This window comes from Symphalangus syndactylus, chromosome 13 (assembly GCF_028878055.3).
Source record: "Symphalangus syndactylus isolate Jambi chromosome 13, NHGRI_mSymSyn1-v2.1_pri, whole genome shotgun sequence".
Taxonomy (NCBI): domain Eukaryota; kingdom Metazoa; phylum Chordata; class Mammalia; order Primates; family Hylobatidae; genus Symphalangus; species Symphalangus syndactylus.
In genome coordinates, this window is record NC_072435.2 from 38,893,040 (window position 1) to 38,903,648 (window position 10,609).

The 10,609-nt window shown below is 54.6% G+C and overlaps 1 protein-coding gene across 1 annotated transcript; it reads right to left on the reverse strand.

Moving 5' to 3' along the window:
- Nucleotides 1–226: 226 nt before the first annotated feature.
- FBXW9 (F-box and WD repeat domain containing 9) lies at nt 227–9,093 on the reverse strand. Its single transcript, XM_055236420.2, has 10 exons — nt 8,628–9,093; nt 7,224–7,363; nt 7,018–7,146; nt 3,027–3,139; nt 2,851–2,942; nt 1,285–1,433; nt 1,085–1,198; nt 863–952; nt 694–759; nt 227–612 (listed from the first exon to the last, which is right to left on the reverse strand). Exons 1-10 carry the CDS (start codon nt 9,034–9,036, stop codon nt 538–540), a joined length of 1,377 nt encoding a protein of 458 aa, XP_055092395.1. The 5' UTR covers nt 9,037–9,093; the 3' UTR covers nt 227–537.
- Nucleotides 9,094–10,609: the final 1,516 nt, after the last annotated feature.

Sequence of the window (10,609 nt, forward strand, 5' to 3'; positions counted from 1 at the left end):
ATAATCTATACACCACACGCATCACATGACACACACACGTAACATCATAGACACAGGTGCCCATGATCCTCACGACTCTCCCTCTTCAAACAAATGCACAGCAACAGCTGACACGCACCCCCCAGCCCAGATTTGCTATCTCTCCCAGTCACTCCCACGCAGGCCCACAGCCCCCCAGCCCCAAGCAGGCGCAGGCAGAGCCCCAGCAGGCAAACCACACTCACACTCCAGGCCCAAGCACCAACGTGTCAGGTTTATTTCTCCTTCGCTCTCACCTGAGAGCAGGGCATCCAAATCATAACAAAACCAGGGCCCAAGAGTGGGGAGCAGCCCCCTGGGTGGGCCTGAACCCCAATTTCACCCTTCCCCCGGGCATAGGCCCAGGCCAGGACCCTCACCTGAATGTGGCCGGGACTCCTTGTGCCCTAGGCCCACAGGGTGAGGGTGGAGGCAGCACCAACATTGGGGATGGTCCCCCAAGAACAGAGAAGGAAGCCCAGCCTCCAGCAGGCAGTATCCACATCCACATCCACCTGCTCAGGCCTGCAGCCTCCAGACCTCTAGCGACAGGTCCCCAGAGCCGGCCACCACCAGGTTGCCCTGAGCACAGACCTGGGAATGGGGAGGAACATGAGGAGTCAGGGACGATGGCGCTCTGGCCAGCTGGGCAGGGCACATGGGGCAGGACCTTACCCTACTGAGCACATTGTCATGCCTTCGGGTGCAGATGGTCCTTGGTGGGTCTGTGGGCACGTGCACCTAGTGAGGGGCAATGGGCAAAGTCAAGAGGTGTGCCCCTGGCTGATGGAGGTAGGGGAGGGGCAGGGACTGTCCTGGGGTGGGGGCTGGGCAGGAGCCTCACCCGGATGGTCTTGTCAGTGGATGTGGTGTACAAGGCTCCCACTGAGTACTGGATCCCAGTGATGGGAAAGCTGTGGCCCACATCAAAGGACTGCAGGAGGGGGATCAGGCAACACTCAGGCGAGGCTCTCCCAAGGCCCACCCTCCCCCACACCACCAGGGGCTCAGGGGTAGGAAGGAAGCCCAGGGGGAGGGACAGTCAGGGGCAGGAGCTCCAGCAGACCCGGATAAGCTGGAAGCAGCCGTTGCGGTTGGCGAAGACGTGCAGCAGGCCCTGGTTGTCACCAGCCCAGAGTTGGGGTTCCTGGTAGGACATGCAGAGCAGGTAGGAGTCCAGCTATAAGAGGGACAAGGGACAGGACAGCTCAGGCCGGGCTGAGCCTGCAACAGTCCCCATCCCTCCAGACCCTGGGGAGGGCCCACCTGCAGACGCTGCAGGACGCTGTTGGCTCGGCGGTCCACCACCACCAGGGTGTGGTCCTCGCTGCCTGAGACGATGTGCCGGTCATCCGCCAGCAGGGTCAGCACGGGTCTGGAGTGTAGTTGCTGGCGCTTCAACAGGGCTGGGCCAGCTTCATGGGTGATGGGCCGGGGAGGAGGGATATCAGAGCCCCTCGAAGGCCCCCCGCCCAGCCCACGGGAGCATCCCAGGTCTCCATCCTGTCTGGCAAAACCCTCGATCTGCTCATTCCCCCACCCCACAGAGTGACCCATCTCTCTTCTCCCACCTCAGGTAAATCTAGGCTTCCACAGGAACCCCAGGCCTCTGCCCATCCCCGTCCACATCCCATATCCCTCCTCGGATCCCATCTACTGTTATTAGCACAGAGCTGACCAAGGTGGTCTCAGTCTTGCATCCACCCTCAGGTTGGCCTGAAACATGCCTCTATCCCGCAGCCCCGCTCCAGCTCTGCCTGGACAAGGTACACTGGCCCTTCAATTAACAAAAGCAGAATGAATAAATAGGCCAGGCACAGTGGCTCACACCTGTAATCTCAGAACTTTGGGAGGCTGATACGGGCAGATCATCTGAGCCCAGGAGTTCAAGATCACCTTGGGCAACATGGCAAGACCTCGTTCTCTATTTAAAAAAAAGAAAAATGGCCGGGCGCGGTGGCTCACATCTGTAATCCCTGCACTTTGGGAAGCTGAGGTGGGTGGATCACCTGAGGTCAGGAGTTCATGACCAGCCTGGCCAACATGGTGAAACCTCATCTCTACTAAAAATTCAAAAATTAGCCGGGCATGGTGGCAGGCGCCTGTAATCCCAGCTAATCGAAAGGCGAAGAAGGAGAGTCCCTGAACCCAGGAGGTGGAGGTGGAGGTTGCGGTGAACTGTGATCACACCACTGCACTCCGGCCTGGGCGACAGTGAGACTCCGTCTCAAAAAAGAAAAAGAAGAAAAAAAGAAAAATGAATGGATAAATAACAGAAAATACTTATGTTCCAGGAAGTGTTCCTTCTAGGTGCTTATGTAAATGAATTTATTTATATATTTTTAATTAATTTTCATTTAGAGATGGGGTCTCACTATGTTGTCCAAGTTGGACTCAAATTCCTAGGCTCAAGCAATCCTCCTGCCTCAGCCTCTGGAGTAGCTGGGACTACAGGTGGGCACCACCACATCCAGCATAAAAAGACATAGTTAAACCACCACTGTTGCTATTATCATCTTCCCCCATTAACCCCATGGGGCTGCTGTGGTATTATTATCTGGATTTCACAGATGGGGAAACCAAGGTTTAAGCTTGTCTGGAGGTCACACAGCTAGGAAGTGGGACAGCCAGGATTCTAACCTGCCCCCAGGGCTGCCCAAGCTTCATCTGCACCCACTGCCCAAGTTGCCTGTATTGTACCAGCACAGCATGGCCACTCTGAGTGGTGAGTATTTGGTTATGTGACTATGACCCCAGCCAGGCTGTGAAGCCCCAGCGTCTCCTTTCCCAACACGACATCTCCCAATCTGGGCCCCAGGACTCTTGGCCCACCTCTGGGGTCGTAGATGGTCACCTTCTTGTCATAGGTGCCAGTCACCAGGATGTCAGGCAGGTAGGAGAGGCACAGCACGGCTGAGCTGGCCCTAGGGACACACAGACCACAGGGCTTTGGCTGTGGCCGGACAGGGTCCTATCCCCGCAGGCCCCCTGCCCAGGCCCTCACACACTTTATCTCACCGAACTGCTGCCCATCCGCTGCCATGTCCCAGAGCTTCACTGTGCTGTCCCAGGAGCCGGAGCACACGTGGTGGTCCTGTGCTGCGAGTGACCACACCCAGCCCTGCAGGACAGGAGCAGCAGTCACACACCTGCCACAGCCCATGGGGGTCCCAGACTAGGATCGTTCTGTTTTTGCAGGTAAGGCTCAGAGAGGTCAAGAGACTCACCCAAAGCCACATAGCTCTTCCTCCCCAATGCCCACTGTGATAGATGCTGCAGTAAGTGCAACACCCAACTCTGGCTCCAGGTGATCACCCCCATTGCACAGATGAACCCAGAGCAAGTTCAAGTTGAGTACAGATTAAAGTTTGTGTCCATGGGTCAGCCTGACTTCAGAGTCCAGGAAAGGTACACTCCACCCAGAAACTTTTTTTTTTTTTTGGAGATGCAGTTTCACTCTTGTCATCCAGGCTGGAGTGCAGTGGCTTGATCTTGGCTCACTGCAACCTCTGCCTCCCGTGTTCAAGTGATTCTCCTGCCTCAGCCTCTCTAGTAGCTGGGATTACATGCTTGTGCCACCATGCCCCGCTAATTTTTGTATTATTAGTAGAGACCAGGTTTCACCATGTTGGCCAGGCTGGTCTCAAACTCTTGACCTTAGGTGATCCGTCTGCCTCAGCCTCCCAAAGTGCTGGGATTACAGGCGTGTGCCACTGTGCCTTGGCCAGGAACTCTTTTTTTTTTTTTTTTTTTTGAGACAAGGTCTTGCTGTATCACCCGGGCGTGAATGAAGTGGTGCAATCATGGCTTACTGCAGCCTCCACATCCCAGGCTCAAGCGATCCTTGTACTACAGCTTCCCAAAGAGCTGGGACTACAGGCGCATGCCACTACGCTCTGCTAATTTTTTTTTTTTTTTTTTGAGATGGAGTTTTGCTCGTTTCCCAGGCTGGAGTGCAATGGCACGATCTCGGCCCACTGCAACCTCCGCCTCCCAAGTTCAAGCAATTCTCCTGCCTCAGCCTCCCTAGTAGCTGGGATTACAGGCATGTGCCACTGCGCCCAGCTAATTTTGTATTTTTAGTAGAGCCAGGCTTTCTCCATGTTGGTCAGGCTGGTCTCAAACTCCCGACCTCAGGTGATCCACCTGCCTCGGCCTCGAAGTGCTGGGATTGCAGGCGTGAGCCACCACACCGGTTTTTTTTTTTTTTTTTTTTTTTTTTGAGACGGAGTCTTGCTCTGTCGCCCAGGCTGGAGTGCAGTGGCATGATCTTGGGTCACTGCAAGCTCCGCCTCCTGGGTTCACGCCATTCTCCTGCCTCAGCCTCCCGAGTAGCTGGGACTACAGGTGCCTGCCCACCATGCCCGGCTAATTATTTGGTACTTTTTGTAGAGTCAGGGTCTCCCTTGTTGCCCAGGCTGGTCTCGAACTCCTGGGTTCAGCAATCCTCCTGCCTCGGCCTCCCAAAGTGTTAGGATTACAGGCCTGGGCCGGGCGCGGTGGCTCATGCTTGTAATCCCAGCACTTTGGGAGGCCGAGGCGGGTGGATCACGAGGTCAGGAGATCGAGACCACGGTGAAACCCCGTCTCTACTAAAAAATACAAAAAATTAGCCGGGCGTGGTGGCGGGCGCCTGTAGTCCCAGCTACTCGGAGAGGCTGAGGCAGGAGAATGGCGTGAACCCGGGAGGCGGAGCTTGCAGTGAGCCGAGATTGCGCCACTGCACTCCAGCCTGGGCGACAGAGCGAGACTCCGTCTCAAAAAAAAAAAAAAGGATTACAGGCCTGAGCAACTAACTGCACGCTGGCCCAATAACATTTCTAAGTCAAGTTCTGCAGAGACTCAGCACCAGTGGTGGTTTGAAGCCACATGACAAGTGATTAAGAGTGTGGCCTCTACTTTGTGACTTGGCAAACCGTATCACCTCCCTCAGTTCATTCATCAGCAAATTGGGCAGAAAACATCCCTTGCCTCAGGAGCTAATATGCACAGGGTGGTGAATGCTGACTTACTGCCCACCAATCCCACTGAGGAGGGCACTATCATGTATCTCATTTTACAAATGGGGAAACTGGGCCCCAGAGAAGCTGAGTTTCTCACTCAAGGTCACACAGCCAGGAAGCAGCCCAGTGAGAATTTGAACCCAGCATCCTGGCCCCAAGCCCAAGCTCTCAGCCACCAGCCTGACCACCTTAGCGACTGGTGGAGATGCTCCTCCACAGCCACTTTTCACGAGATGACAGTCATGCTCAGAGTTGGCTGATCTCCAAGGGCAGTCTCATAACTGCTTTGCACTGGGCCTCTCAAGGTGTACCTGACATCTATTGAGCACCTACTGTGTGTCAAAGCCTGAGCTTGGCCGGGCACCATGGCTCATGCCTGTAATCCTAGCACTTTGGGAGGCTGAGGCAGGCAGATCACTTGAGGCCAGGAGTTTGAGACCAGCCTGGCCAACATGGCGAAACCTCGTCTCTACTAAAGAAAAAAAATATATAAATATAAATAACTATATATATATATGTGTATATATATACGTGTATATATATATATATATATACACACACAAAAAAATTAGCTGGGCACAGTGGCACGTGCCTATAATTCCAGCTACTCAAGAGGCGAGGTTGCAGTGAGCTGAGATTGAGCCACTGCACTACAGCCTGAGCAACAGAGTGAGATTCCATTTAAAAAAAAAAATTAGCTGGGCATGGTGGCAGGCACCTGTAATCCCAGCTACTTGGGAGGCTGAGGCAGGAGAATCACTTGAATCCCGGAGGCAGAGGTTGCCGAGATCATGCCATTGCACTCCAGCCTGGGTGACAGAGTGAGACTCTGTCTCAATAAAAATATAAATAAATAAAGGCCGGGTGACTCATGCCTGTAATCCCAGCACTTTGGGAGGCTGAGGCGCACAGACCACGAGGTCTGAGATCGAGACCATCCTGGCCAACATGGTGAAACCCCATCTCTACTAAAAATACAAAAATTAGCTGGGCGTGGTGGTGGGCACCTGTGGTCCTAGCTACTCAGGAGGCTGAGGCAGGAGAATTGCTTAAACCTGGGAGGCAGAGGTTGCAGTGAGCCGAGATTGCACCACTACACTCCAGCCTAGCAACAGAGTGAGACTCCATCTCAAAAAAAAAAAAAAAAAAAAAAAAATTAGCCAGGTGTGGTGGCATGCACCTGTAGTCCCAGCTACTCGGGAGGCTGAGGCAGGAAAATCGCTTGAACCCAGGAAGCGGAGGTTGCAGTGAGCTGAGATCATGCCACTGCACTCCAGCCTGGGTGACAGAACGAGACTCCGTCTCCAAAAAAAAAAAAAAAAAAAAAAAAAGACCGGTGCGGTGGCTCACGCCTGCAATCCCAGCACTTCGAGGCCGAGGCAGGTGGATCACCTGAGGTCGGGAGTTTGAGACCAGCCTGACCAACATGGAGAAAGCCTGGCTCTACTAAAAATACAAAATTAGCTGGGCGCAGTGGCACATGCCTGTAATCCCAGCACTTTGGGAGGCTGAGGCGGGCGGATCATGAGGTCAGGAGATCGAGACCATGGTGAAACCCCGTCTCTACTAAAAATACAAAAAAAAATTAGCCGGGCGTGGTGGCGGGCGCCTGTAGTCCCAGCTACTCGGAGAGGCTGAGGCAGGAGAATGGCGTGAACCCGGGAGGCAGAGCTTGCAGTGAGCCGAGATTGCGCCACTGCACTCCAGCCTAGGCGACAGAGCGAGGCTCCGTCTCAAAAAAAAAAAAAAAAAAAAAAAGCCTGAGCTTAATACATGTCCACATTAATGCATAATGCATCTCCTTCATCCTCATCCTAATCACCCACTGGACAGAAGTAGAAACTGAGGCACAGAGAAGTCACACATCTCACTCAAAAGTCACACCAAGGATAGAAAAGTCAGATTCAAATCTATGCGGTCCTGTACCAAAACTTGGGGCCTTAACCAAGATGCCCTACTGAGGCCTCACACCTCCTATCCCCACCTGACCCCTCACCTTATGGGTACTATTTCGCTTAGTGCCTAAGGTCTTGACCAGAACCTGGTTGGACTCCGTCCCCAGCTGCCGCAGGTCCCACAAGTTGACATTGCGATCTCGGGAGCCCGACAGACAGAGTGACCCACCCTGGAAAGGAAGCAAGGTGATGTTGTCAGGGCCACCCTGGCCCACCCCTGCCTGGCCCCCCACAGACCCCGTCTCACCTGGAGCAGCAGCACTGAGTCAACGGAAGCCACGTGCCCGTCGGCCAGGCAGAAGTATTCGACCCAGCGCCCATCCTCTGCCCAGCGGGACAGGTGCTGCTCCAGCGCAATGCAGGCTGCTGGCCAGTCAAAGTTCTTCTCTGTGGGTTACCACGAGTAGGGTGCCCGGTGGGCAGGGACCCTAGCACCCATGCCAGTTGGCCAAGCCCAACCCTGGCTTCCAGGGAGCCCACCCTACACCAGACTTGGACAGAACCCCATGGAGATCCCTACACCCGCCCCAAGCTGACCCAGGTTCTGGTCTTGGGACCACCTGCCTGCCCATTTGCCAGGCAGGTCTAGGACTACTCACTCCAATTTCCAGAAATTGGGAACTGGGGTCTCAGAACTACCTCTCCAGGCGCCATCCCCAAACCCAAACTCAGGGCAGAGCAGTCTCAGGATGTTGAGGTCTGACCTCAGGCTCCGCATAGAAGCTGGGACCTCATTACTAACCCTGCCTCAGCCATCTGAACCAGACCAAGGGGGCTGTTTCTCAAACAGTATCTGGAAACTGGGGAGCCTTGTCAAGATGCAGAATGCAAGCCCCAGATGCAGATTCAGTGGTATGGACGGGGTCCAAGCATCTATGTTTATTAAGCTGTTTCGGAGAGTCTGACCTAGGGGGTTGGATGGCAACACCTTGAGAATCACTGATCCTGGAGTGATCCTGATTCCACTCTAAGGTTGAGTGTTTGATTATCTTAACCTGGAAGCAGAATCAAAGCTTCCAGGATAAGGGTATCAAACACCCAAGCTGTAATACATCTTGGCTTAAGGGCCTGAGTATCCAGCTCTATCAGAATCAACAATATCTCAGGATCAACAATATCGATTCAAAGGTCCAAAACTGTCTTCCCTCAGGAACCAATCAGCTCAGGGCCAAGAGCCACTGTCTCACCCCTAACTGGTTCAAGGCTCTAGGGCTCAGGAGTTCTGACATCAACAGTTGCTGTCTCAGCTTCTAAGCTGGACTCAGAACCTGAGGATCCTTGGGCTCACTTTGAGCCCCAGCATAAACTCCAGAGCCTAAGACTTCAAGCCCTTGTGTCAATCCCCAGTCAGGGGTCAGGGGCTTAATATCACAAGACCCCAAGACTGAGGATATTTGGATCCTGAGTCGTCCAGGGACCACAGCCCCATGTTAGGGTTTCACAGCCTCAGGACCCCAAGTGCCTGACTGCCTCGTGGTCCACCCAGAGATCCTCAGGGGCTTCGGCACCACCAGTAACTACCTCAGCCTCCAGCTTGAGCCAGGACAGCCATGAAGCCTGCACCAGAGGCTGTATCCGGAACACCCCATGTACCTCTTGCCCGCCCCAAGCCTGACCTGGGCGGGCGCCCCCGGCCCCCGAGTGCGCGCACCTTCCACCACTGGGTAGGGCGCGCGTACGCGGCGCAGCGCGCGTAGCCTCCAGGTGACATGGTCAGACACGAGGTCGCGCAGCGCGTGGCACACCCGCGACAGGACGTGAAGCACGAGGCGGGCGTCCAGGTAGGAGCAGATTTCGAGCAGCAGCTCCGGGGGAAGGCTCAGAAGGCCCGGCTCACTTATGGCCGAAACCTTGGACGCGGCCCGAGGCTCCGAAGCGCTCGGGGACGCGGCGGGCGTGGATAGCTGCGAGGGGCGCGAGAACGCCAGCCCGGATTTTGGCGGACTGAGAACGCGGGACACGTAGGCCTCGGCCTGCGCGTCTGGGTCTGTCTCTGACTCTGGGTCCGAGTCATCGTCCCAGGCGCGGGATTCATCGCAAGGCCCTAGGGGAAGTTCCATGGCGACCGGGTGGGCGCTGCCGGCCTCGCGTCTTGTCTCCTAGGCAGCACGAGGGCACTTCCGGCGCTGTCTGATGACGTTTCTGCGCCCACCGGAAGCGAGCGAACGAAGTCAGTCACTGACTTAATACAAAACATGGCCCGCTTACGGGGTCTCCTGCAACTGCGTCGGCCTTAGGCTGGAAAATGCAGGTTCCTGTTTCTGCGCTTTTTAAACTAGCATCTCTTGTCGTGCCGATACCGAGAGCCAGCCAACTCTAGCTAAAAACGAAACTCAAGCCAGGCGGGGTGGCGCCCGCCTGTAGTTCCAGCCACTCAGGAAGGTGAAGGGGTAGGATCCCTTGAGTCTAGGAGTTCGAGACTGCAGTGAGCCGTAATTACGCCACTGTACTCCAACCTGCGCAACATAGTGAGACCCTGTCTCTTTAAATTAGACATAAAATAAACACTGCTTTAACGAAGGCATCTGTTATATGTGACACTGAGCTTAGAAACCCAAAGGCCCCTTTCCGAGTTTAAGGAGTAGCGATTGGAACTCTTGCCTCTTTTCCCAGAGCCTGAAATATGCAGTTACACTGCAGAGGCCTCAGTTAAGTGACTTTTATTTACTTTTTTTTTTTTTTTTTTGAGAAAGGAACTGGGGCCTCAGAACTACCTCTCCAGACCCCATTCCCCAACCCAACCTTGGAGGACAGCAGTGCAGTCCTCCAAGTGGAGTGCTTGGCTCATTGCAACCTCCGCTTCCTGGGCGCAAGTGATCCTCCGCCTCGGCCCCCCGAGTAGCTGGGACTCCAGGCGAGCACCACCGCACCCGGCTAATTTTTGTATTCTTTTGTAAAGACAGGGTTTCACTACGTTGTCCAGGCTGTTCTCGAACTCCTGAGCTCAAGCCATCCGACTCCCACTTGGTCTCCCAAAGTACTAGGATTACAGGCGTGAACCACCGCTCCTGGTGGAAAGCTACCTTTTTCTTTTTTTTGAGACGGAGTCTCACTGTGTCGCCCAGGCTGGAGTGTAGTGGCGTGGTCTCAGCTCACCACAACCTCCGCCTCCCGGGTTCAAGCGATTCTCCTGCCCCTCAGCCTGCCGAGTAGCTGGGACTACAGAAGTGACTACGCCACCACGCCGAACTAATTTTTATGCTTATTATTTTTTTGTCTTCCTTTTCGTGGAGAACGGGGTCTTGCTATATTGCCCAGGCAGGTCTCAAACTCCTGGGCTCAAGCTATCCTCCCGCCTCTGCCTCCCTGAGAGCTGGAATTACAGGCGTGAGCCACCGCGCCCAGCTGAACTAATTTTTGTATTTTCAGTAGGGACAGGTTTCACCATATTAGCCAGGATGGTCTGAATCTCCTGACCTTGTGATCCACCCGCCTCGGCCTCCCAAAGTGCTGGGATCACAGGCATGAGCCACTGCGCCCGGCAGAAAGTTACTTTTAATAACATCATTTTTTTTTTTTGAGACTAAGTCTCACACTGTCGCCCTGGCTGGTGTGCAGTGGCGCGATCTCGGCTGGCTGCAACCTCCGCCTCCCGGGTTCAAGCGATTCTCCTGCCTCAGCCTCCAGAGTAGC